This window comes from Podarcis liolepis (assembly GCF_965112155.1).
Source record: "Podarcis liolepis genome assembly, chromosome: 3".
NCBI lineage: Eukaryota > Metazoa > Chordata > Lepidosauria > Squamata > Lacertidae > Podarcis > Podarcis liolepis.
The window spans coordinates 31,461,544-31,489,358 of record NC_139557.1 but is presented as its reverse complement, the minus strand read 5'-3'; the positions used below and the strand labels follow the sequence as shown (position 1 = coordinate 31,489,358).

Below are 27,815 nucleotides of genomic sequence, written 5' to 3'. Positions count from 1 at the left end.
AGGGAAGGTTGACAGCTATGACTTACCCTGATTGAACTTAATGGCCCAAGAAATGATTGTTTCAAAGCACTCAGTGCCTTTCCTTATTTTATTGACAGCACTGTATTTAAAAGATTTCAACTGCCCTCCTTTACACAGCTGCGGGGGGGGGGGGGTTGCAGTAACAAAAGTAGGCTATAAATGAAACATAGTGTGTGTATGTGGGAAAATATTATTAGCATTTCATTAATACATTAATTTAAACGTCTACACTGATCCTTAATACTGTACTGTATATTGATCCTCCCACTACTCTTGCACCGCATATGAAGGATTAGAATGCGAACGTGGAAGTGAAGCTTTCCTCCCCCCCCCCCCGCCCCACCTACACTTTCCCCTCCCCTTTGAAGATGGGCGGGGATGACCGCCGCATGTCTCCTGGCATGCCACGCTCGCCTTCGCCACCTCTTGCCTGACGTCATAATAGCGGTTGGCGAATGCCTTTGGCCCGGTCGCAGCCGAACGCGGCTGGTTTGAGCTGGTGCGTCGTCATGGCGACACCGCCGGGCCTATAAATACAGGCTCTGCGGGGCTGGCGGGGCTTTGTCAGTGAGGCGGCCACAGAAGCAGCAGCAGCAGCCGCTATCCTGCGCGGCGGGCGAGCGGGCTCCGGCTCCTTCTCTCCTCCACAGCGGCCGGTTCTTCCCCCAAGTCCCGCAGGGTGCGACTGGGTAGACTCGACCCGCCCGTCGTCGTCCCCCCGCCACCGGCTGCCGCGCAGGGTAGGAGAGGCTGCTGCTGCTGAAGGACAAGAAACCGCCGCCGCCGCCGCCGCCGCCGCCGTCTGAGGTAAGGCCGGCCTAAGCAGGCAAGCCGGCCACGTGGATGGTGGGGTGGGCGGAAGAGCAGCCGCCGAGCAGGCCGGGCCGCCCTGTGGATGGCGGAGGAAGGGGGGTCCGCGTGGGGCCGAATCGAGGGGTGAATGTGGAGGATTTTGGCGAAACAACGTGGCGTAGCCCACCGCGCTCCCGTAAATAGGGGCTTCGGTGATTATTATGATTATTATTAGTAATTATTATCATTATTAGTATTCGTTATGGGGCTTATTAAATTAAATGCTCGCACGCACATTTAATTAAGAACGATTGTTTATGGTTCCCCCAAATTCTGGTACATAATGGCCGTCTCCCAATTAACTTTATTAGCAGATTCGTCCCGTTGAGATTCTAAGCTGGCCTTAAAGTATTTCTTTTCTCTCCCACCCCATATTTTTTCTAACTTGCCCCCTCCCCCGGTGAGATTAGTAATGTATTGGAAGTTCCACTTTAAACCCCCCCCCCCTTTTGCCTGTCTCTTCCCCTCCCCCACCCATCTCCCTAATATCCTTGATTGTCGTTGCGGTAAAGAGGATGACTTACTGTTCCTGGTAGGGTAACTACCATTCCGAGGTTGGCCTTGTGGGGAGACGGTGTGTATACGGAACTGCGGGCTCTTATTCCTTCCTTGTGCCGGGTAGGGAGGGAGAGAGGAAATACTGCAGTGCTTTTCCCTCTTCGGCCTCACTGCAGTATGATAGTTCAGCACTGGTACGAGGGGGTAGTGGGGATAATGGGGTGAGAGAAACCTTTGGAAATGGAAATATTAATAGGGGTAGGTGCTAGCCTGAGCAGCTGCCGTTCAGGTGGGGTCTGGGGTGGAGGTTGAGAAGCTGGTTTGTTGCATGTTTCTGTCCTGAAAGCTAGCATTAAGGATGGCATGGTTTCAAGAAGTCAGTTTGAACTGGGTTACAGAGCCCCAGACTTGGGCCAACCCATTCTCATTCTCTTTCTCTCTCTCTCCCCACCCCCCTGCAATATAAAGGGCGACTGCAGATGCGGCTCTATTCTTCTTGATCTCTCTGCTCCACCCCCTTCACATGTTGGAGCTGGTGTGTGCTTCACCCTGCCACAGTTACCTTATCAGTTAGGGGAGGAGGAGAGAGGTAGCACTTAGTCATTCTTGGCTGCCACACATGCAAAAGACAAAGCCTGACCCTCCTCAACAGAATTTGCGAGGAGATCTGGCAAAGTGGTGACAGCTAGACATATGTTTAAGGCAAGAGGGAGGAGGAGCTGCTTGGGTTGTAGGAATTGTCTGCCGGGTGTACAGCTGAAGTTGAGTGCTGGAAAGGAGATGGCTTGTTATGTCTGGTGCTTAAGAGTAAACAGCATTTTTCAAATGCGAGCCAGTAAAGCTTATGGGCTGGCCTTCCTCCTCTGTTCCAAAGAAGGGACTCTTTGCCATCTTGATGGTGGTAAATAGTGACTGCTACAATCCTAGGAACAGTTAGTATTTAAACTAAAATGTGTATGCTGTTACTTAAAGCTGTTGAACAAGTATAAATGATACTATTGTGTGTTGGGTTACTTGGAAGAATTCTCCATAAAATGATGTATGGATTTATTTGGAAAGTTTTATGCACAGGGTTTGCTTCTGTGGAATTTGAAGTGGCATGTGAGCATGTACTCCTGAATTTCTGTTGATTTATATTTCTTAAGCAGGATCTATAGCAAAAAGATATGTTCAGTTTACTATGGGTTTGCCCACCATAAGAATTTAAGAGTTCAAATTCTATTGTTATACAATTGGAAGGCCATTGGTATTAGTGAAATAGCTTCCATTTATGCCCAAGGTTCAATGTTATTAGTGGAGCATAAGCATAAGGCTATAAAAGATATTGTATAATTGATGAAAGGGCATAGAAAGATTGAGCCAGTAGGGACATGCTAAAAAAAAAATTGCTTACCTTGCTCCTTCAGTAAAATTACTGCTTTTCAACATACTTAGTTGGTTGCTAAGATACACTTTCAAAATATGGGTCAAACATTGGAAAAGCACGGTGTATTTTAGAATCTTGTGTTCTAAAATCATTTGTGCAGGCTGTAATGTACCACATTAGTGACATCTCAGACATTTTCTCATTTGTTCTTTCCCTCCAAATCTTTTAATGGTGATTTCAGAGATGGAAAGTAGACTGAACTGAATGCAAATTAGGAATTCAAACACAATTAGTCATTTTAATGGCATCCATCTTGTTCCTTGATAATAAATTGAAATTTGAGTTAAATTTCAGGCCTGTACATTTTGCTCTGTTTAAATTATTTTTATGCTGTTTTTCAGAATTGTAGATCCTCCCTAAGCAACTTATAATGAAAGAATAAAAGATTATTAATTACATAATTAAAATCAATGCATATTAAATGCTTATTAAATATAAAAATTGATATCACCTTGTGAATTTTATTTGTATTTGTTAAGTCTAAAACTTTTACATCACTTTTCTCTGTTTCCTGTGGCTGTTTACAAAAGGCATGGTGGAATGTGCCAGTGAATTCAAGCACAAATTGTTTCTTGTCTGTCTTTGAAGCAAGTTGGACTGCAGAACTGCAGAGATTGTGCTAGCACAACAGCAGATTGTTTCTATGTTGCATTAGCTGCCTTGTCCCCAATTATGCCATTCATTCCCCTAGGATCTCTACATCTGCCAATTGTTTTACTGTTAAGGGCCTGGAGGTGGCAGGAATGTTTTGACATTATGCCCTGCAGGCATTCATGCAGGAGTCTGGCATCAAGCCAAACCAGAGTGGGTCAAGCTGTTTAATGCCATAATTCAGCTTTTTATTGCTTTTTATCACCAAGTTGTGTGAAAATGTGTGCTGTTATTCACTAGGAGTGACAGCAGAATTACAGTATAGGCAGCATGTTCCCACTGTCTTTAATGGAACTTACTCCAAGGATTTCAGCCTTAAATCTGTAGTGATATTAGAGCAAAGAAACAGGCTGTTTTCTCTAATGTTATACAGATTTTGTGTACACAGCTGCTGGTTCTTGACCCTTAATCTGTAGCTACCAGCTACTGCATTTTTCCATTTTTCTGCATTCTCCATTTTTCTGCCAACCAGTTTTCCCCCCTCTTGTCTGGGCTCCTGCCAGGAGTATATTTAAACTCCTTCTGAGTGACCAGCATGGACTGTGTATTTGGCAGTTGTATTTGCAATTCCTCACAAACACTTTTTCCGTACTCTAGGCTCCTCCTTTTAGTTGAGTCAAAGCAATACTACATGAAATTCTCAAGTATGACAACTCACTTGGCTTTTTGTAGTAGCTTAATTAAACTCCATGGAGAACTTGAGTTTTCGGAAAGCTGTGGAAGAAAATGGACACTTAAATTGTAGCAACTACATGCACCTGTAGACAGACTTCTTCTTTTATGAGTAAAACAGAAACAAACACAGGAAGCTCTGTCTGTCTTCTTATTGTTTGCCTCTTCTAATTTCAATGTTCACTGCAAGAAAGTTTGTTTGTCTCTTGGTACTGGTTTACTCAGGAAGCTCCTAGATCCAATTTCTTTAAAAGACACATTTTGGCATAAATGTTGCTGCCTAAAAGCCTTTTATAATCCAGAACAGTTCATGTAACTCTCATATGAAAATTGCTTAGGGAGCATAAAGGTTACTTTCCTGTTTCAGGATCTTCCTTTCCTGGAGAGACTTCCTTGGAGCACAACTAAAAGTAGTTGCCTTCAAAATTGCACCTTGAACTGTGAGAGATGGCTTTTTAAGTTGCTGTACAGTGGTACCTCAGGTTACAGATGCTTCAGGTTAAGACTCCGCTAACCCAGAAATAGTACCTCGGGTTAAGAACCATGCTTCAGGATAAGAACAGAAATCGCGCGGTGACAGCGGGGAGCCCCACTCGCTAAAGTGGTACCTCAGGTTAAGAACAGTTTCAGGTTAAGAACGGACCTCTAGAACAAATTAAGTGGTACAAGAACAGTTTCAGGTTAAGAACGGACCTCCAGAATGAATTAAGTTCTTAACCCGACGTACCACTGTATTTTCCATTTCCCTTGTCTCACTGTGACGGGTGGGAGAACTAATAAACTCTTTCCTGTGTCTTTGCAGTTTTTCACTGAAAATCACTTTGGTATAACAACATCAAGCAAGATGAATGACTTCTGTGGTGAGGAATTCAATTTTTCTTTCCTTGACGAAGGCTTTACTGCAAAGGATATCCTAGACCAAAAAATAAATGAAGTTTCTTCCTCGGTGAGTATGGTAGATAGATTGAATATTTTTTTAAAATGTTTTATACTAAACGTAGGGTTGTTCCTATTGTAATATACACTAGTAGGCAACTGCATATTGACAGATGAATGTTTTCTTTGTTTCCAGGATGATAAAGATGCATTCTATGTTGCTGACCTTGGGGATGTTCTCAAAAAACATTTGCGGTGGTACAAGGCCCTCCCTAGGGTATCTCCTTTCTATGCCGTCAAATGTAATGATAGCATAGCTCTAGTGAAAACTCTGGCTGCTCTTGGGGCAGGATTTGATTGTGCCAGTAAAGTAAGTGACTGCTTTTAAATGTTTTGATTAAATACTGTGTATTAGAAATGAAAATATGTCTGCCTTTGATTTAAATTGTCTTATTTCCAGAGAAACCATTTCTAGTAACTAATGTGCAAACTAAAAAAATGGATTTTTTCCCCAGACTGAAATACAGCTGGTCCAGAGTGTTGGTGTGCCTCCAGAGCGTATAATATATGCAAATCCATGCAAGCAAGTCTCTCAAATTAAGCATGCTGCAAACAATGGTGTGCAGATGATGACATTTGATAGTGAAGTTGAGCTGATGAAAGTTGCAAGAGCCCATCCAAAAGCAAAGTAAGAAACATTTACAATTTATTTTAGTACAATCTATATGTTCTCTCTAGGTAAATGTGAGGCCTCAGATAACAGACGGTGACCATTTAGGCAGATCTGTGCAAAAAACAGGTGGCTTTGCTGTTTTTGACAGAATAAAGGTAGCTCCCCACCCCCAACTATTAAGCTACTTTTTCTCAGAGCAACTACAAATGTGTGTTCTGAAATACATGTGCATGTGCTTATATGTTCTAAAATGTTTTCTAGGCTGGTCTTGCGCATTGCAACAGATGATTCAAAGGCTGTTTGTCGCCTAAGTGTTAAGTTTGGAGCTACACTAAAAACCAGCAGGTTGCTGCTTGAACGAGCAAAAGAACTTGATATCGACATAATTGGAGTGAGGTGAGCAGCCGGGTTGTGTGGAAGAAATTGCACACTTGCTACTTAAAAATTCTGCTTTTGTTAAGAAGGATGAGCAAAACTCCCACTAAATCAACCCATCTTTTCTAGTTTCCATGTTGGAAGTGGCTGTACAGATCCTGAGACGTTTGTGCAAGCTATTTCTGATGCCCGTTGTGTCTTTGATATGGGAGTAAGTACATTTTAAGAGCATTTCCTATAGCACTAACGAGTCATAGTACTGTGAGATTGCCAGAATGTGTCTGAAATACAAAATATTTAAAGTAAACTTGGGAAACCTACATTTTTGTGCTGTTGGTCTAAGATGCTAATTCAGATTAGTTAAAATTCTTGTTTGTGTCATTAGTTCAGATGGTGAAACTGATCAATACTATCAATAAAAGTATGATTTGAATCACATTTCAATATTTCTGCCTTTTAGGTTGAGCTTGGTTTCAACATGTACCTGCTTGACATTGGTGGTGGTTTTCCTGGCTCCGAAGATGTGAAACTTAAGTTTGAAGAGGTACATAACCTTAAGTGCTTTGTTTGTGAAGAGCATTCTTCAAACTTTGCTCCCCAGATCATATTAAACAACTCCCAGCATCTGCTTCCAATTGACATGGAGGGGATTTCACTATTATAGGCAAAAGATGTTTGTATAAGTTTCTTGAAGTACCAACAAGCACATGAGTCTATGGCGGCTGCAGGTTTCCTTCTCCCACTGAAGCGAGACTTGAAAGAGGCCTTTTGTTGTAGCCAATAGATTAGGTTGTAGCATGTGTGGTGCCCATGACGGCTTCTCCAGTTTGCAAATGTGCCTGTGAGTCAAAAAAGGTTTGTCAGCCTAAATTTAAGAGTATTGCTTAGAGTGAAGCCACCAGTTCAATTATTTCTAATATATATATTTACTTCATTACTTATACTACATAATAGATGTAGCTTATAGGCAGTTTACAAGTATAAAACAACTTGTACTAAGTAATAGCTTTACCTACATGAATAACTTTTACCTTGCCTCTGTGGAAGAGAAATCTGCATCATGATTTTCAAGTTGAAATACTTTGCTATACAGCAACATCAATTTCTGGGCTACACCGTGATACATTTTACAGCATAGTAGAAATTTACTTGCTATGTTGCATAGCCTCCATACTGCTAAAGTGGCAATACGGCCTGTGTTAAGCTTGAAAAAAATGCTTACAGGAACTCTTCCATATATGGCTATTTCAGTTCTGCTGCAAAACATTGAACCTTCAGTCTTAAATTAGACAGCTAGTATAAGTGAATACACTCTAGAATGAGTTAACAGTAGCTAAAGTGGGCAGGGTGAATGGAGGGATGGGATAACAATGGAAGGAGATAGCCGCTGCCACATCTCTCAACTCCATTGTTCACACTGAAGTGAGGGGGAGGCAAATTGCTATGCTAGCCTGGAGCTGATGCAGACAGTGGGGCTGACTGCCTGTCCCTGCCACCAAAACACCCGATATTGGGGCACAGTACAAACCACTGTGAAAATAATGTGATGCTGGTGTCGCTCTGGGTAGAGGGGACATCTCTGTCCCATTCTCACCCCCAACAGTGCAAAGGGAGTTTGGATTGCAGCCAAAGTCCTTCACATTCTAGTTCATTTGAGCAATCCAGATGTGCATAGCTGAAAGTTCACAAAAACTTTCTGTTGGCTTTAAATCAAGTTGAGATTGTTTGGGAAATCATGAACTGATTTTCCAAGTCATAACTTTTTTTAGAGCACTGTTGTGAATGATTTATCAAATTCAAAGCAAATTCAAAGCAACCTCCTTTCCCTAGTGTGGAAGTTCTATGTTTCTGTTCTAAATCATATCCAAGTTTTTAGTATATCCAAGTTTTTAGTAGATTATTCAACAAAGAGCCAATAGTTTGTTGCTGGGTTCCAACCCATCAGTCTCTTGCATTGAGAATGTAGTGCAAGCTAATTGTTTATTGGATATCCATGTTGCTTAACAACTCTATTAAACCCATTTCTCTCTCTCTCTCTCTCTCTCTCTCTTTAAAAAGATAACTAACGTAATCAATCCTGCCTTGGACAAGTATTTTCCTTCTGATTCTGGAGTGAGAATTATTGCAGAGCCTGGCAGATACTATGTTGCATCAGCTTTTACACTTGCTGTTAATATCATTGCAAAGAAAGTAGTAATAAAAGAACACACTGGATCAGATGGTATGTACTACTTAAATAACATCCTGGACCTTATATGTTAACTGCCCAAATACTCACAATTTATTTTTTTAAAAAATAATTTTATTGATTTTTACAATTTTTATCATCATTACAATCATTATTTCAAAAACAAAATACATTATAAATCCTCTGCTTCCCCCTCCCTCCTGTGACTTCCCTCAACTTCCTTTTCTGGTTCTTTTGGCATATTATCTCATCCTGTTTATTGGGTAATTCTTATTATTCTTCACTTATCATTTTAACATCTTGTTTCTAGTTCTACATTTATTTTGTAAATTGCAAGTGTTTAATCAAACCCTGCAAGTGAGTCAATTTTTTTATATTGATTCTGTATATATAATATAAATGGTTCCCAGTCCTTAAAATCTCTACTGTCTTTATCTTGAAGTCTTTCCACTAGTTTTGCAAATACTCATAATTGATGGTGGGATCAGAGGAGAGGTCCTTAGAGGGGGCTGGGCCACCCAGTGTAGGAGTGAAAGTCAGTGTTTTGTTTTCTTCGTAAGAATTTCAAAAGCAGGGGCTAGGCGGGCAATTTTTCCTGATGACAGTAACAATGCACAGCACTATCCCAGGTTTCTGTTGCTTGGTAATGGCATAGCATGACAAAGTTGGGAACTGTCTTTTAAATATCTAGCCAATTGCTCTATTCTAATATTGTTTTTTCCACTCTCCCCCAAATAGATGAAGAAGAAGCAAATGACAAAACTCTTATGTACTATGTAAATGATGGGGTTTATGGCTCTTTTAACTGCATCCTGTATGATCATGCACATGTCAAACCAGTTTTGCAAAAGGTACTATGTGTATATTTTATATTGTATTGTATTATATAGTGTATTTCTGTATAAAAGTATACTGTTAAACTTAAGCCCATTTGTGCTGTAGGTAACTGTTACTTGTCATTTATCTATGCCAGATACTTAAAACAGGAAAAACAAAAGGGCATCGGTTCTTGCAGAACTGGTATAATGTAGATCTAACTCAGCGACTGACTCCCCACATCCCCCAGGACCTTTTGAAAAATACTATGGGTCTTGGTGGAGCTCAGTTGTTGTTCTGCTTGTTGTAACAGCTGCAATTCCATAGAATTCACATTGTGATGAAATAAGATACAATATAAGAAATAAAAGCAATAAAATACAATTTAAACATCAGCATGACTATTCAGTGTGATGGATGTGCCTCCTCCCATCTTCAGCTAAAAACCCACAGATGACACAAACCACAGTTTGAGCAATCCTATTCTAACTCATCTCAGCATTATGTAGTAATGGAGCACATTCTAAATACCATATTATTCGTGATTGTCATATTGTTGACTGCTGTGGCAGTATGTATACAATAACTAAAATTTTAAATTATTTCCAGAGACCTAAGCCAGATGAGAGGTACTATTCTTGCAGCATATGGGGACCAACCTGTGATGGCCTAGATCGCATTGTTGAGCGCTGTGGCTTGCCAGAGTTGCAGGTTGGAGACTGGATGTTGTTTGAAAACATGGGTGCCTACACAGTGGCAGCTGCTTCTACTTTCAATGGATTCCAGAGGCCAACAATACACTATGTAATGTCAAGACCAGCATGGTTAGTAGTTCTGCTTTTAATGAAAGTACACTCTTAAGTTTGACTTAAGTGTGAGTAAACTCTTGTTTGAGAAAGGTTATGTAGATTATTATGATAGGATAGAATATAAGTAGACTGTGCACTCCACCCTGAGTGCACAGAACACATTCAGATTCTTTGGTTGACTTACTTAATAGCCTGCCTCACTAGCCAGTTGCCTGGTTTGCATGCAGTTTTAATCCATAGTTCATTTTAACAGTCATGGCTGGGGAAACCCAGCCAGATGGGTGGGGTATTAAAATTATTATTATTATTATTATTATTATTATTATTATTATTATTATTATTATTAATTAACACCACCACCACTCCTGACTGCCTTGGGAGGGAACAAGCCGGTTTGGTTTGTTACAAGTTGTGACTGTGGGCTTGTGTCTTTCAAACAGCATGAGGGGTAAGCTAAGAACAAACCTTGACTTCTGTTTGTAGAAGAAAATTAAACGCAAGCCAGGGTTCATATCTCACAACAAACAAGATAGGCTTGTTTCCTCCCACACATAGCAGGGGAGGAACAAAACCCTCATGCATGTTAAACCATAGTTTAACGTGAGAGAACTGGACAGCCAATTTTGCTGTCATGTTTTCTCTAGTTCAGGGGGGCTGCTGTTAGGAAGGCTAGCTTTATCATTATGACTTCTTCACAGTTCTATGAAAGTGCAGAAGCTCATGTTGAGTGCAGAATTCACCTGTTTGAGAATCTCAGCATAATCTTAAAAATAAATCCTCAAGGGTGTGAGTGCAGTGCTTGGCTAAAACTCAGAAGGCAGAGCATTTTCAAAATAAGGTTTGTGGTACATAGTTTTCACTTTCCCATAGCTAGGAAGTGCAGTGATTTGTACTGTTCGCAATCCTTTTTGGTGCAGAATCTAGCAAGAGATTAGTAGAGGGTACACACAATCATGGTTATCTAGGCCATCTAGGTTACTTACTCTATTTCTTTCTTTCTCTCCCCCTTATTAGGCAATTGATGCAGCGGATAAAGGAGCAAGGTTTTCAAGCTGAAGTGGAAGAGCAAGATGTCACTTTGCCACTCTCATGTGCCTGGGAAAGTGGGATTGAACACTATCCAGCAGCTTGTGCTTCAGCTAGCATTAATGTATAGATACAGTTTTGGCTAACATGCAAGTTTAGGAATGGATTTTTAGGGCTTTTGGGACCATTAACTTAATTCTTGCTAGAATTTTTAAATGTTTTTGAATGGCTAGGGTGGCGTAAATGTAACTTGAATAGACAACTAGGAGATGGGGAGGTCACATTTATCTGTGTTCCTATGGAAACTATTTGAATATTGTTTTATATGGATTTTTATTCACTTCTCAAGTATACTACTAAAACTGATCCTTTCTGCCTGTCAAGCATTGTAGCTTGCATATCTGGCAGAATGGTCTGGACGTAGTATTGTGACCTGACTGTTTTACAATAAAGTCTATTGAAATAACTGGGTAGCTGTTCCTTGTCTGTATATGAACAAAAATCTGGGCTGAATAGATTTTAAGATTTTGCGTTGTCACCAGCTCTGGACTTGAACATTATTTTGATATTTCTACATAATTAGGCCTTCCCAGAAAGCAACTAAGGTGGTTCCCCTCAAGCTGGCTTTCACTGTGTGCTGCTTTTCTTTTTTGCCTTTGATTTTTTTAACTACTTGATGATAAGACACACCCAAAATGAAGGGAAGAGACTCTTGAGATAAGGCTTGCATGTTGTAATTATGTATATACCTGTAGCATCCCATTTAAAGTATATGAAGTATCTTTTAGTTCTTGGCTATCTGAATTTTAATCCAATACAAGCCTGCTTCTCTCAAATTACAGAAATGCCAGTCAACGATACTTTGCATACAGAACTTTTGTAAATTGCCCAGGCATATAAGCTTGTATGGTTTCTTTGGTTTATTCTGTTGAACAATAAAAATGTTCTCTGCAAAGCATTTGTGTGGGAAAATGGCCCGTATGTAGCATTTAGCTAATGAGAACACTTTAAGAATCTGCTGAACTGCTTTTTCAAGGCAGGCATTTTAAAAAAAGTTTAGTATGAATCGTAGCTCAGAATTGGATTCCACTATAAAACATAGTCTTGAAAGTAAATGCATCTTGTTTCAGTGGGACTGATTTCAAAGTAAGACTTGGAAGCACAACAGCACGTTTGCAATCCTCATGAGAATGAGTTTTGGTTTTGACCGCTTAAGTGTAAATGAAATGCTGCTTTTGCCTTTGCCACATCAGAATCTGACTTTTCTTGTATGTCTCACCCTTTCGTGGTGGTGTTAGCATCACAAAGGGGGGGGAGTTGAGAGAGCTTTGCACAAGCGTCATCTTGATCAGCAGGAACTTACAAATTAATACTTGATTCAGATTCTATGATTCCTGGTGTTCTGAATGGTGCATATTAGCTATAAAACAAAATAACTAAAGCATGTTTTATAAAAACCAGGATGTAAATCAAACATTTTGAAAAGCAAGCTTTTTGCAACACAGTTTTTCCTTAATTTCAGCTATGAATGATGGGTTAAAGCCCAAAAGTACTTAGAGAGCATACTTAGGACAGCTATTAAGCTGGTAGAGAAGTAGCTTTACCTGTACTCCTGAGGATGAGCAGGTAGTATTGAGGAGCTGGGTGTCCTGCAGGGAAAGAGCTCACTAGAGCTGGCACTAGTATTCAAGTTCTGATTTTCCTTGGATCTCTAGGCAATGGAGTTCTGCAGTAGTTAGTCATGCATAGCTTTGCTGGTCAATTGAGTATAAATTACACGAGAAGAGGTTATTTCAGTTTTAAAATACAATGGAACAGGAAAAGCAGACAGATAACCTAAAACTGGAGATATTAAGGGTCAAAGTCACTACACCTTGATTAGAACTTGGAGCATAATAGCGTATTGTCCCACATGGTGCATTCTGTTCCTTGGACTTACAAAGTGAGCTATGATTATCCAAAAACTCTATCCAGCTGCCAAAAGCAGTTGCTTCCTACTTTATGCAGCACTGCAGTTACCTAAACATTTGGGGCTCTGCACTGGACAAGGTTAATTAAAAATGCATTCCATCTTCCATAGGTGTTATCTGCTATAGATATGCAGACGTTAAAAATATCAGTGGGTGCTCTCTCCCTTGCTCTATCTGCTACATTTGCACAATTACTGTTGTGGAGGGAAGGGGGCTATTTCCATACTTAATAAGAAAACCCAACTTCCATGCCAATGTTTTTTCTAAACCATACCACTGCTATCATTTAATATCACTTATACCCTAGGCTTATTATATTATTACTAAGTCTAGACAGTTTTAAAGAACTTTATTAAAACTCTGTTGCCACTTACCCCATCCCAGTTAAGCCTAACCAACACTATAACTGAGGACTTGTGTTAAAATCTGTTTCAACCCCTACTGACCTATTTAAGCACAGGTCTGCTTCTGCTGTACTATCCTGAAATCTTGTTCTGGCTCTACTACTACACACCAGAGCCTTGTCGGGTAAACAGCCTCAGAAAACCAGTATGCTTGACTCTTAATTAGTGCATGAAGGGGTTAAAACCATAGAGCAAGCTGCCCTGTGAGGCTTAGCCTATGTCACTTCCCCTCACCTTGGGAGGAAATAGGTAATCAAGCCTTTTTTTATCCCACTTCACCTGTGGAATTCAACATGTGAGGAGGTCTGAGGCAGCCAGCCTTAATGATTTTTCAACCAGCTTCTTTTGTTTCAGACAAGAATGGAGCTTGAAACTAGTATTTTTTCTATACCAATAGTTTAGAAACTTTTACCTTTTGTAACTAAGCAACGTTTTACAGCTGCATGGAAAAACACATGGATCTGACCTTAGAAGAATTTTGTAAGTAAACCATTTTATGACTTGCCAAGTGGGTGGTCTACCTCTGTACCAGGGCACATTTTAAAGGTTTTGCAGCCTCTATTTCCACACTTAGTTCTTTGCTGCATGTTTTGCAAAGTTAAATATCTGTTGTGGTTCTCTCACCAAACAGTTCTTGCCCCAAACTTGGCTTTCAGGATCTCAACAAGCCTAGCCTTCCAAACTGAGGCTCCCTCTCTTCTCCCTCGGTGCTGGAGGCTGGTTCTCCCATTATTTCTGAGCCAAGCGATTTGTCTACCTTTGTAAGTCTTTGGCCACCAAGCCACTTTTGCTCCCTTTCAGGTCTGCTTCCTCATTCCCCTTTCTCTGCTGCCGTCTATTTTTGGCTGCCCACTACAAACACCAAGCACCTACCAACACAGACTGACCCGCACTGAGTTGCTCTCAGGCTTTTATTATCTTCTTCTGGTTCTCATTGTCTACCCTCAGCCAATCACACTGTCGAACTGAAAATTCTAAACCTGCCGTTAACCAACCAGAGTGTGTCTTGCCTTCTGTCCTTTTGCATATGGAGAGTTCTATCTCCAAGGTCACCTCAGTTGTCAGTTGAGGTTCCTCAGCGGCAGTTAATTTACTCGGCTTTCCCCGTCAAACACATGACAATACAAATGACAGAATACGTGGCAATGCCCATTAGCCGTTTCAGCTAAACGGGGTTTCTTCACAAATACCACTATGTATGAAAACGGGGATGGACCGTAGTTAGCTCAATGGGGATAAAGAAAAGCGAGTGAGGCAAACAAATTAAATGAATAAATAAATAAACTAAACAAGGGCCTGAGGGAAAGGGGTGCAGGCGGAGAGACAGGGGAGGCTAGGAAAGGTGGGAAGATGGAGGGAGGAGGACGTAGGAAAGGAAGGGAAAGATGGGGCAATGGAAAGGGGATAGAGGAAGGTTTCTGTGAACCGTCCTGAGACCTCTGGGTATAGGGCGGTATATAAATTCAATAAATAATAATAATAAAGTAGGTGCCTGAGAGGAAGGGTGCAATAAAGCTAGTGGAGGAGAGATGGAGGAAGCATACTAAGGGGAAAAAGTCGAGGAAGGATACTGGAGTGCTAAAGGGGGTGGGGGGAGTGGAGCAATTGTTATCCTCAGCAATTGTTATATTGTTGCATCAGCTGTTTTGTAATATTTGTATTTATAACTTTTTCTTTTTGCCAAACCTGTCCTAGGAATGGTAATTGGCCATTTAAGGACTGGGTATACATTTCAGAAACAAAACCATAAATAATTATCAGGCTCCAACATTAAATCCTTAATTTCATCTGTGTTGGTTATATTACATGGCCAGAAACTTTTATTTTATTACATGGCCAGAAACTTTAGATACGCTCAAAAGTTACACCTGGGTCTGAGGGTGAACACCAGGAAGAGTAGACTTAACATACAAAATCGGTCTTAGGGCAGGAAAATATTGAGAACCCTTGAATTTAAAATAAAAAACTTTATTTTATGCAGTTTTGACGTCATTTGCCAGTAGGTGGCAGCAGTGCTACATGCAGTACTTATTTCTGTCTGCTCCTTGCTTAGCTATGGGCTACATTTTTGGAATCACAAACATGTTTTCCCACGGTTCATATCTTCAGCCAGATAAGCTCACCAATGATGGGAGATGAGAAGGCAAGAGCTTTAACATAGCTGAAGAAGTTCAATTTTGGGTGATTCCAGATGGGTGTTTTTATCATAGAATCATAGAATTGTAGGGTTGGATGGGACACTGTGGGATGCGAGTGGTGCTGTGGTCTAAACTACTGAGCCTCTTGGGTTTGCCGATCAGAAGGTCAGCGGTTTGAATCCTTGCGATGGGGTGAGCTCCTGTTGCTCTGTCCCAGCTCCTGCCAACCTAGCAGTTTGAAAGCACGTCAAAGTGCAAGTAGATAAATAGGTACCGTTCCGGCGGGAAGGTAAATGTTGTTTCCATGTGCTCTGGCTTCCGTCACGGTGTCCTGTTGCACCAGAAGTGGTTTAGTCATGCTGCCCCCATGACCCGGAAACCTGTCTGTGGACAAACGCTGGCTCTCTCGGTCTGAAAAGTTAGATGAGCATTGCAACCCCATAGCTGCTTTTGACTGGACTTAACTGTTTGACTGGACTTAATTCTTTATCTTTTACCTGTGGGTCCTCTAATCCAACTCCCTGCAAAGTCAGATGGCTTCATCTTACACATACAATTTTTTGGCAGCATCTACATGACACTGTTGTCATTAAAGTGCCACTTTGTATTTTCTCCCATTTTATCCTTTCAGGATGTAAATCAATAATGATGCCTCCAGACAACCTGTTTATTGAGCATTTATTCTGATTGGTTTGTAGGGAGATAAACTGACATTTCATTTCACTTTTAATTTGTATACCGCTTTTCTACATTACTATATGCAAGGTGGTTTATAAGCTGAAGAAACAAGACAGCAAAGTTAACACACGTAATTACAAAAAAGTCACAATAGCTGCCCCCTACAAAAACACATTTTAAAAGGGCATAGTTTTAATTTTATATCAAATAAATCAACATTCAATAATCCATTAAAATATAATAGTAAAAAGTAAAATTAAATATCTGCAAATTATTAAACAGTTTACACTTATCAATGATAATAAAAAATTAGTAAACTATAATCAATAAAAATAACAGCAAGTCACAGTGCATAAAATAACACAAAAAATTCAAAACCATGTAAATAGATCAAACTGAGAAACAAGGGCACACAACTTACAAAATTATTATTATTATTTATGTCCCTGTACTCCTTTCTTCCCAGCTGTTTCTGCTGTTCTCAAAGTAATGGCATGAGAAAGGTTCCTAGGCCTGGAGGGTGGGGCAAGGCAGGTGGAAAAAGCCATTGCCTGATGAGCAGCAGAAAGTCTCTCCCTTCACAGTTCTTCCTCTGGAGCAGCTCCTTCAGGGCTGGAGGGCAAATGTTACCCTACACTTTCCAGTGATTTTGAGGGGATGGAGCTACAAAGGAGGAGGAGGAGGAGGAGGAAGTAAAGTCTGTTGTGTAAGTGGAATGGCAACATTGGCTCTGTGTTGGAAGTTTCATTGTGAGGTATTATCAGTATGCTAATGACACCTGCTTCTTTTTCTCTTTTTCATTAAATACAGATGAAGCTGTGGAAATTCTGAATTGTCTGTGATCAGCATGGAGACCAGAAAACAGAAGCTCAATCCAGACCAGATAAGGTAGAGGTTCTGTGGGTTGGTGGTTCATCTAGTATTCAACCTGTTTTTGGATTACTTTGCACACCGCCTGTTACCTTCAGCCTTATCTACAGAAACTAGTGGGTTTGTCTGCAGCATAAAATATCTTTCAGAGGTCTGCATAGAACAGGTCCTTTTAGATAGAGATAGCCTAGTCCCAGTTATCTATGCCGTGGTAAATCTTGTTCAGATTATTACAATGTGTTGCACTTGGGACAACGTGCTGTACTTAGGACTATTGCTAAGGACCCTTTATTAACTACAATTTGTGCAAAACACAGTATGTACAGGGCATATCTCACCTGTTCTCAGGTCAGGGAGCTGCACACTGGTTTCTGGTCCACTATTCAATAAGCAAAGTAACCGTATACAAAAAACTCTTGCCAGGTTAGTCCCAGAAAACTGCGAAGAGATAAAATAGCTAAGGTGACACCTTTCAAGGGACCAATTTTCTGCATCTGTAATGGCATATAAATTGAACTAGCGTTACATCGATAAAAGCTGACCCACTGAAAGAGATGTGTGATATTATCTGAATTTCTAGCTTGGCTCATCACCTCTACAAACCAGAATGGGAAAATACTCTGATTCCAAACAAATAAAATGAACAGAAGCCTAGGAAACTATCTAGTTCAGTATTGTCTGAACTGAATAGCAGTAGCTTTCCTTTATTTTAGGCAAAAGCCTTTCCCAGCCCACCCTAGAGATGCTTGGGATTGAACCTGTGATCTCTGGAATATAAAGCACCCTACCAGTGAACTATAGCTGCTCCCTAAACCACTGTGAGAAACAAGACTGTAAAATGCTACTTTTCAGATGGCCTTTGAGACCTAAACCAAACGCAAAACAAGACTGTCTTACAAAATGTCCCTTACACTTCAGCATGTCAGAATGCAGGGGGTAGATTCAGAGGACCGCTTGAACTCTCATAACTCAGAGCTGCGTAGAGGGAGAAAGAATAAAATGTATTGGCTCTCATCCTTAGGGCACCAGCATGCCTGTTCATAGCAGCCGTGTGTGTCGGACTTTTAGAAAACAATGCAAGATTATCCAAATCCCCAGATAATCTGTAGAATGAATGTGGAGTCCACAGTAGGATTTCTAGATGCACAGCTGAATCCTAATATTAAAGCAGAAATCCTTTCAGTCCTGGGTAAGAGCACCATCTCCTACTAGAGTTCATTGGAAGCTGCTGTTTCAAATGGAAGGTCCAGTTCACTGAATGTGATGTAGTAAACCAGGGGCAGCCAATGTGGTGCCCTTCAGATGCTGTTCACATCAGTCCCAGTCCAATGATGAGGTGTGTTGTAGTCAGAGCTGTAGGAAGGTCAGGTGGTATCTGGTGCAGAAAATTTATTGTCACCCCCCCACATTGATTTTTTTTTTTTTTTTTGGCCTACAAAAATGGTTTTACGTTATTTCATATGTTCTTACAAAGGAATGTGGATTCTGGGCCTCTGATAATAAGTAGGCGACTATGGACAGATACTTAAATCTACAGGATGGATTGTGTTTTGGCTTGTGTTATTTTATTTACATTTATTGTTTGTTTATTTAATAAAATTTATTTTTTTAAAAAACCTGCAAAGTGGTTTACAAACAAAACAAAACAAAACAAAACAAAAACCACAGCAATAAAATCAAGAAAAATCAACTGTGTGCAGAGGCTGGGGCAAAGGCAAGGCAAGGCCTAATCTTCACATAGGCCGACTTTCCAGGACCCGGGAAGCCCAGTGGAGGGTAGGGCAGTAGGGTGATTCATAAAAAAACTTGTTTTAAAAAAGATGCCTGCTCCGAAGGTCTTATCTTACTAAACTAGGGATTATATAGCTATATCTGAAATTTCATGCATATCAGTTAACATCTTGACCCTGCTCCACTGAATTGAAATTTCAGCCTTCACGACATAGGAAAACGGCCATGTAAACAGCTATTTTCGTAGAGGAGGGTCAAGATATTAACTGATGTGCATGAAATTTCAGATATAGCTATATAATCCCTAGTGTAGTAAGATAAGACCTTTGGAGCAGGCATTTTCAAAAAAAGGTTTTTTATGAACTGCCCTAGTAGGGCAGTAATTGTTCCTTGATAATTTGTCACCCCCCTCCATGATGGCACCTGGGGCAGACCACCCACCCCCTTTCCTACGCCTCTGGTTGTAGTTCAGCAACATCTGGAAGGCACCATGTCAGCCAACCCTGTAGTAAACAGTAGCATAAAGTGCATACATGGGAGATGACAATTAGACTCTAAATCTTTTAAGATTCCAGCCTAAACCTAAGGCATTGAAAGTATGTTCATTAAACATTTCAAGTGATTCATATGTTGTTTGCCAACTGCTTGTCTGGAGACTGTTCCATCCATCTGTAAATGTGATTCTGTGAGAAAGAAAGAAAATTGCATTCATGCAGAAACACACAGGATGCAACGATCCCATTAATATGCAATGTATATACCATCCTGTGTTTGGTAAAGGTGAAAGCTGTTTGCTGGGGGGTTTTTTTAGGGGGGTGGTTGCATATAAAAAATGCAGAAGGTAAGTTGTGCACTCCATTATTCCACAGTCTCACACGGAAGCCTTAGCTTTGTCCTAAGCAAAATACTGGAGTGCACATTCCATAGCTCTGCATCAGAGCTAATGGATAATATTCAGACATCTTACTTTTTTATGTGTGTGTTATGTTTTTATTGTGGTCCCCTCCAGATGTTGTCATCCCTGACGATTGGCCATACTGGCTATGGCTGATGAAAACAAGAACATCTGGAAAGCACCCTATTGGTTACTCCAGTATTAGAAAGTTCAAACTGAAGCGTCTCACTCATATCCCCAAACCTCTTTCTTGCCCTTTCTTGATGTACTAACAATCTTGCTAATCTGTCCAGGTACACACTGAGCCAGGCAGAAAAGTCTGTTCTTTGTGGGGCCTTTCCGTCTGCCTCACTAACTCCACGCATATGCAACAGGAAAAAGAATTTTTCATGGGTACATCAAAGTGTTCATATTTAGTATGTCAAAAAGAAGGCTTGGCCAGCATTTTACTCCCTGGAATTTTTGAGATGGGGTTACACACATCATATATAAAAATGTTTTTACAGGAGTGAGCATTCAATCATAGGACCTCCCACCTGTGCTCTGAATGGTTTAGCGCTGCCTTTGACAACCTGGTGGTTTGGACTACAACTCTCATCTGCCACAGCCTACACAGCTGGAGCTGATGGGAGCTGTAGTACAAAAGAGCTGAAGGCAAAGAGTGGTTCAATACAATGAAGAAGACTATGTGCTATTTGTTCACATTTGCAAAAAAACAAAACAAAAAAGTCACTTCTTACTGAAGGCACTGTGAAGAGGTGGTTAAAGTTAGTGGTTTACTAAAGTGAAAGAACAACAAGAAGAGCAGAGACCCAGTTGCAATGTTTGAATTGTCTGGCAGGGCTAGAAATGGCGTACATGTGTGCGTGCATTCACAGGCCCCGAGTAAACGTAAAGCTCTGAGCAAGCACTATACAGCCCACTGACCAGTGAAATGCAATCAGCACTGGAGCAAAAAGCATTCATTATTTAACCATGTATAATGACACTATGCCGCTACATAGCAAGGAATTAAGTATATATTCTGGAGTATTTGGCTAGGGTACCTGGAACAAGAGTATTTAAATATATACATTTCAACCAGATAATATATATCTTACTCTTATAAAAGGATGCTAGCTAGCTGGCACTACGTTAAGATGTGTATTTCAAGTTGAATAGCAGTCTGGTTACCACAATTTGTTACGGACTAGAAGGACCTTTGGTCTGATCCGGCAGGTGTCTTCTATGTTCTTAGAACATGAAATCTCTCCATTCCCAGACCTATATTGGAGCCAGGATTATATGTGTCCTTTTCACTTGTATCTGGCCTCAAATGTTGCCCCGCAGAAGAAGACCTATTGTAGCATGATGAGCAAAGGTGGCTACTGAATGAGCTTTTGGTTGGAAGAGTTCAGGAAAAAACCATCTAAATGATACATTATGCATTGTGTATTTTACAGATGCGTACAATGAATATTTTAAAATCCATAGTATCCAGGCATTTGGGCATGGATGAACACACACAGGGCTCCTGTGCTGAATCATTCATGGAGCTTTTTGCATCGTTGACCCATAAGTTCCATAGGGTTGCGCCCACTGCACTGAAGGCACTTGTGTTTCTGGTCTTGAGGGACCACTCACAGTCCTCTCCCTAATTCAGGGATTGATCTGGGGCATACGAGTAAGGTGTTCCTTAAGGTATTCAGGGCTTAAGATATTCTGGACTAGTACAAAAACTTTGAACCTAGTCTGGTAGCAGATGGGAAGGTCTTTTAACACTGATGTAATGTGTTGGAGGCAATCTGTTACCATCACCGGTCTAGTTGCAGTGTTCTGCACTAGCTAAAGCTCTGGACCAGACCCAAGGACAGCCCAACAAAGAACACATTGCAGTAATCCAGTTGAGGTTATTGATGCATAGACTACAATGGTCAGGTTGTCCTTGTGTCCTACTTTATAGGGGATAATTCTCTATTTGAAAAGCTCCTCTGCTTGAAGAGTCTTAAGGAACTATAAAAACAGTGAGGAATAGGGGCCTAGAAGTTGCACATCAACAGTTAGCACCTAAACACCAGACCGAGTAGATTTACAGATCAGCTGATCACTGTCTTGCCCAGTATATAGTGAATTATATTTCTGTTTTAATTAGAGTATTTCTCCTTCAACTTGCTGCTATGCACAAACATCAGCATATGCAAATCTGAATCCACCTTTGCCCCCCTTTTTTGTATTGTATTTCCCTTTTTTGGGTGATGTGTTAATGGTCACACTATTTTGGGCTCCTGGACTTGGCTACCTCAACCAGTCATCTTATTCTTAGTAATATCATGTACAAAACAAATATTCTATTAGTGAACCATGCAGCATTGCATAGGACCGATCTGCAGAGAGAAACTTGCCTGGTGGTCTATGGCAAATAAGTATTGCTGAGCTTGGAAGATTTTGTTAATTAAAGAGATGTAAGGCCACCAATGCAGGTGCATTTCAAATTTTAGCGGCACCCTGTGCAAGGCCAAAATTCAGGGCCCCCTGCCTCTCGCCTTCTGTTCTGCATGTGCACTATGTCATAGTTGTGATGCCCTGCAGCGTGTCCCTTGGCTTGGGAACCTGTTGTGCTGCCCTAAATCTACCTCTGACCAAAGCATCACAGTTCATATATGATTATAATTTACTGCATTGGCAGTAAATCTAGATAACATTTTAGTAAGCCGGTAACTTTTATAGGCCTATTTGCAATGTTAGCATTGGTAGATTTTGTATGATATGCACTTAATTTAATGGATTTCACAATATTGGCTATAATCTGACACTAGTTGATGTTGCAGAGGGTACGGGGTTGACTCTCCTTACGTCATGGTGGGGTGTGTGTGCCCAAAGTCTGCAGCCTTTAAAGAGACTGTGGACCCAGAGGTGCATGACATCTACCACTAAGTTGCAAATAACCCCTTAGAATCATAGGATTGTAGAGTTGGAAGGGACCCCAAGGGTCATCTACTCCAACCCCTTGCAATGCAGGAATCTCAACTAAAGCATCCTTGACAGATGGCCATCCAACCTCTGCTTAAAACCTCCAAGGAAAGAGATTCCACAGCCTCCCAAAAGAGACCATTCCATTGTCAAACAGCTCTTACTGTTAGAAAGCCTTTCCTGCTGTTTTGTTGGAATCTCATTTCTTGTAACTTTGAGTCCTACCCTCCAGAGCAGAGGAAAACAAACTTATTCCCTCTTCCACAGGACAGCCCTTGAGATATGTGAAGATGGCTATCATATCTCCTGTCAGTCTCCTCTTTTCCAGGCTAAACATATCAAGCTCCTTCAATCATTCCTCATAATGCTTGGTTTCTTGGAGGAAATGGATTATCTAGTCTCATTCCATTCTGGTTTCAGGCTTGGGTTTGTGACAGAAACAGGTCCTAACTGAGGACCTTATGTGGAAGAAAGACTGTGACTCTATTGATTTTCCTAGTTCTCTCTGAAGATTTAGATATGGTTGACCATGGTATCTTACTGGACAGACTCTGCAGGATGGGAGTTGGGAGCACAGCCTACCTCTAGGATCTCTTCTAGAAAGTGGCACAGCAAGTGATTAAATGCTGAGGCAAATGCATAAAAAATATAGCATCAGGCTGTGGGCTGACTTTGTTGGATGCGGCCAGAGGAAGCTACAAGCTTTTGCTATTTTAACTGGCAAAGCTTCTGTAATCAAGACCCTATATGCTAAAAAGTACCAGGGCACTTATGAGTGAGCCTTCTCTTTGGGTATGTTCTGGTTGTTCCCAAACACGCTGTGCCTTCTGGGCTGTTATATGGCAATATTATCTGTTTATCTATGACTGTAGGCTGGTTCACACTTGGTGACTCAGGGATGATGAATGTGTGACCCAGCTCAGTTGTAAAACATTGTACTTGAGGCAAAATGAAGATTATTTCTGTTGCTTTTGTTCTAAGATGGCTGATTCATTCATTCTCTCTTTCACACACAAACACACACACACACATTACACAATACTGCAGCCATCTGGACATGAATGAGTAAATCAGACTCTAAAGACCTGATTTGTAGTAGTTTATTCAGTGGTGCCCACCATTTTCCTAAAACAAGCTTACTTTCCTACATAGCCCACTATTTGGGGAAAACAGCAGGCTAAAACAGCATTTCCCAAACTTGGGTCTCCACCTGTTTTTGGACTGCAGTTCCCATCAACCCTGACTACTGATCCTGCTAGCTAGAACAGGACCCTGTGCTGGGATGGATAGCCCACAATTTGATAAACGCCTGGTGCGACGCTAGTAAGAATAGTCCTAGTGAAAAACCCTAACCCTGAACAAACTGTATGTCCACACATCTCATTAGTTTTCCATGGTATAAAATGTTGGGACCATGGCCTATTTATGCTTCTTGGCCGAGCCATTTATCCAATTATGTATGCTCAGAGTACAGCCAAGTGAGCAGTTTCATCTAAATATACAGTATGCTGCATCTCCCATGTATTTCCGACATCTTTTCTTATGAACAATAGCTTTTATATCAACCAAAAACATTTGCCTGCAGGTGGTCCTCCTGTTCGATGCCAATATTTGCACAGGGAGCACTATGTCAATTGTTCCATCTGCACAAGTTTTCAGCTTGCCAGATGGAACGAGCCCTTCTCTTCCCCCTGTTCTGGGAAGTCTCCCTACCCCCTGAGGAAATTGGGGTCGGGTACCGAATGGGAAGTCCCATTGCCCCAGCCTAAGTCTTTGTGTGGGCTTCCACTAGCAGGACTATCTAGCTGATTCCTGCCCTCAGCATCACTCCCAAGAATGGAGAGAATAGGTTGACCTTGGAATATGAAGTATGGAGGAGAGTACTACGAAGTTACCTACAAAATCTGTCATCTCTTCTGCCTGTGGGAAATTGCAGTGATTTATGCAGAGATTTTATTGTGGTGAGTTTTGTTCATACAACTTCAGTGGTTGCATCTCTTGGATTTCCAACTGCACTGTGTGGGTGATGAGGCATAACAACAAATAAGTCTTCCTAGTTCTAATAATAATAATAATAATAATAATAATAATAATAATAATAAATTTATTATTTATACCCCACCCATCTGGCTGAGTTTCCCCAGCCACTCTGGGAGGCTCCCAATCAGTGTTAAAAACAGTACAGCGTTACATATTAAAAACTGCCTTAAGATGTCTTCTGAATGTCAGGTAATTATTTATCTCTTTGACATCTGATGGGAGGGCGTTCCACAGGGCGGGCGCCACTACTGAGAAGGCCCTCTGTCTGGTTCCCTGTAGCCTCACTTCTCGCAATGAGGGAACCTCCAGAAGGCCCTCGGCGCTGGATCTCAGTGTCCGGGCTGAACGATGGGGGTGGAGACGCTCCTTCAGGTATACAGGACTGAGGCCGTTTAGGGCTTTAAAGGTTAGCACCAACACTTTGAATCGTGCTCGGAAACGTACTGGGAGCCAATGCAGATCTCTCAGAACCGGTGTTATGTGGTCCCGGCGGCCACTCCCAGTCACCAGTCTAGCTGCCGCATTCTGGATTAATTGCAGTTTCCGGGTCACCTTCAAAGGTAGCCCCACGTAGAGCGCGTTGCAGTAGTCCAAGCGTGAGATAACTAGAGCATGCACCACTCTGGCAAGACAGTTCGCGGGCAGGTAGGGTCTTAGCCTGCGTACCAGGTGGAGCTGGTAGACAGCTGCCCCGGACACAGAGTTAACCTGCGCCTCCATGGACAGCTGTGAGTCCAAAATGACTCCCAGGCTGCGCACCTGCTCCTTCAGGGGCACAGTTACCCCATTCAAGACCAGGGAATCACCCACACCAACCCGCTCCCTGTCCCCCCAAAATAGTACTTCTGTCTTGTCAGGATTCAACCTCAATCTGTTAGCCGCCATCCATTCTTCCTAGTTCACTGGCATTACTAGCAGCTTTGTTTTTCCTTTTAGCCCCTTTGCTGTTATTTGCACATTTGCAGCAACTCAGAGGCATGTTGTTAGATTTTTTCAACTAGACATTAGTGCCTGTTTAAAAATGTGTACCCTTTTTGCTCAAACGGTCTCCAAACAGCTTACAACAGATTATAAACAAATACAATGCAAACAGTGTTTGACACTCCCATTGTTCTAGACACATTTTGTGACAGGGAATTTCATTGGCACGAGCTGCTTCTGAGCAGTTTCTGTCTGTGCCTGCACATGGAAGCTGCTATATAGGCAGACCAGTTCTCTGCACTAAATGTGTCTGACAGCAGCTGAGAATGTCATTGCTGTTTCCATCTTTTGCATAATGTATGTACAGAGTTTTCTGTCAGCGTCGCGTGGATAGGTTCTCCATTCATTTATTTTTGTTGGCTCTGTGGGAAATTGGGGAGCCCAGAACATGGTTGGTTACATTTGGTTGGTTGCAGCAAATTTTGTTTGTGTGTAAGGGGGTGGGAGTTGTTGAGTCAAATTAGCCATATCAATCTGTATACTGCCAGGGGAGTTATGCTGTTGTATTGCTGGGCTTTGTTGTATATGTAATAAAAGGAAGCCACACCAGGGTGAAGGCATCCTCTTGTCCCTGTGCTAATTTCAATTGATTGGTTAGCTTTTCTAGTATGGCTGTTTCCCATATAGTTTGGTACCAGTGGTCTATGTTCATTCTTGACAGGTCCCTCCAATGTCTAGTTAGGACACTTCTAGCAGCTGAGAGTAGGTGGCTCATGAGTTCTTTATAGCATGTGTGTGCATTGTTGTCTTGAAACACTGGTTTAGGCCAGAGTTTAGACCATTGGGTTTGTGGGGTCTTGGAGTAGTATTTTGTATATTGTTGATGCTAACCCCTTACTATGTCCCTCTGTTGTGTCAGAAGTTTTTCTAAGGTGGTTGGGGGTCTGGTGGCTGCTGCTTTTATTGCTGGATTATTTAAGAAGGCATATAGTTGGCGATGTATCAGCCAGAATGCCCCCTAGTTTGTCTTGTATTTCTTGTGTCGGCAAGGGTTTGTCATTTTTGTAGAAGTCTGTTAGGTGGTGTAAGCCTTTGGCTTGCCATGTTTTTATTTGGAAGCTCAGGCTTCATGGTGGACTAATGGGTGGTGGGCTGAGGGGATTAGTGGGAATGGGTTTGGGGACATTTTCTCTACTTTTTCTGTCCATGGACTGTGTGAACCTGTTTAATGTTGTGGGAATTTTCCTTCGTTTGTTTTGGAGGAGTGGGTGCACTTAGCTGGCGATGTAGTATAGTTCTATACTGGGAATTCCCCATCCTCCTTCTAAGGGAGCTTATTCATAGCTTTCTGTGTGAGAAGATAAATGTTTTTTCTGCCACCTAGAGTTGGGTTGGGAGAATCCAGATTGGAAGGGTTTGTTATAAGCAGGTCACTTTTGGGGAAATTATCATTTTGATCATGGCTATTGTGTCTGAGAGGTTGGTTTTGTTCCATTTATTTAAGTCTTTGTTGATTTCCTGCCCTAGGGAGTGGTATAGTTTGATGAGGTTTCTGGTTATTTGTACCCCAAGGTATTGAATTAGGAGCAGCACAGTTTATCTTTCTGGTGTCGGTGAATTCTTTTGGGATATGCAGGTGAAGGGTGTTGAAACACATAGCCTCAGATTTTGCGAAATTCACTTGTAGGCCCAACAACGTTGTGAAGATGTTGAGTTCTTTGGTTAAGGTGGTTGCTGTGTTTATGGGGTCTGGTGTTGTGACCATCAGGTTTTGTCTTTTATTCCCACTCCCTTGATGTCAGGGGCTGCTCTGAGTCAGAATGCTAAGGGTTCAAGGGTTAGGATGAATAGAAAGGGAGATAGTGGACATTCCTGTTTTGTGCCTCTTTGGATTGCTATGGTATTGGAGTCCATTCTGTTAATCCTGATTTTTGCTGAAGCTTTAGAGTAAAATTGTTTAGGGATTTGTAAGTTGGGGCCAAATTTCATATTGGTTAATACCTCCAATAGGTATTTCCATTCCAAACAAGCAAAGGCTTTAAGGAAGCCCAGGGACACGATCATCAGTGGGGATTTGGTTGTTTTGCTGTGTTCAAGCAAATCCACTAATTTCCTAATTTGCAACCGGGGACAAAGCCAGGCTGGTCTGGGGTTATTAAGTTTGTGTAGGAAGCATTTTAAACGGTAGGCCAGGATTGATGTGAATATTTTATAGTCTTGATTTATCAGTGAGATTGGGTAGTATGATTCTACTTTGAGACTATCTTTGAATGGCTTTGGGATAGAGACTGTTTCTGGGGACATGCAAGTTTTAGGGATGGGGACCCCTTTATGAT

General features: G+C 41.4%; 1 protein-coding gene and 4 long non-coding RNA genes across 6 annotated transcripts in view; 2 read left to right on the top strand and 3 right to left on the bottom strand.

Annotated features, from left to right (window-relative positions):
• Nucleotides 1-390: 390 nt before the first annotated feature.
• ODC1 (ornithine decarboxylase 1) lies at nucleotides 391-11,349 on the top strand. Of its 2 annotated transcripts, none has more exons than XM_083495655.1 (11): nucleotides 391-828; nucleotides 4,923-5,066; nucleotides 5,193-5,366; nucleotides 5,512-5,684; nucleotides 5,931-6,065; nucleotides 6,174-6,255; nucleotides 6,505-6,588; nucleotides 8,103-8,265; nucleotides 8,971-9,083; nucleotides 9,658-9,872; nucleotides 10,872-11,349. In XM_083495655.1, exons 2-11 carry the CDS (start codon nucleotides 4,965-4,967, stop codon nucleotides 11,011-11,013), a joined length of 1,383 nt encoding a protein of 460 aa, XP_083351781.1. In that variant the 5' UTR covers nucleotides 391-828; nucleotides 4,923-4,964; the 3' UTR covers nucleotides 11,014-11,349. The 2 variants fall into 2 exon arrangements, with proteins under 2 accessions (XP_083351781.1, XP_083351782.1); XM_083495656.1 differs by lacking the exon at nucleotides 391-828 and adding an exon at nucleotides 874-1,025.
• LOC310703457 lies at nucleotides 1,692-4,922 on the bottom strand. The gene is made up of 2 exons (XR_014524146.1): nucleotides 4,814-4,922; nucleotides 1,692-4,763 (listed from the first exon to the last, which is right to left on the bottom strand). It is a non-coding gene; the product is annotated as an uncharacterized lncRNA (long non-coding RNA).
• Nucleotides 6,680-14,003, bottom strand: LOC310703431. Its single transcript, XR_014524104.1, has 3 exons — nucleotides 13,763-14,003; nucleotides 12,488-12,609; nucleotides 6,680-6,883 (listed from the first exon to the last, which is right to left on the bottom strand). It is a non-coding gene; the product is annotated as an uncharacterized lncRNA (long non-coding RNA).
• On the bottom strand, nucleotides 8,339-8,964 carry LOC310703495. The gene is made up of 2 exons (XR_014524192.1): nucleotides 8,699-8,964; nucleotides 8,339-8,538 (listed from the first exon to the last, which is right to left on the bottom strand). It is a non-coding gene; the product is annotated as an uncharacterized lncRNA (long non-coding RNA).
• Nucleotides 12,543-27,815, top strand: part of LOC310703429 — a 35,773-nt gene continuing 20,500 nt past the window's right edge. Inside the window, exons 1-3 of the long non-coding RNA XR_014524101.1 lie at nucleotides 12,543-12,621; nucleotides 14,003-14,506; nucleotides 16,884-16,961. This is a non-coding gene — a long non-coding RNA (uncharacterized lncRNA). The remainder of the gene's footprint in view (nucleotides 12,622-14,002; nucleotides 14,507-16,883; nucleotides 16,962-27,815) is intronic.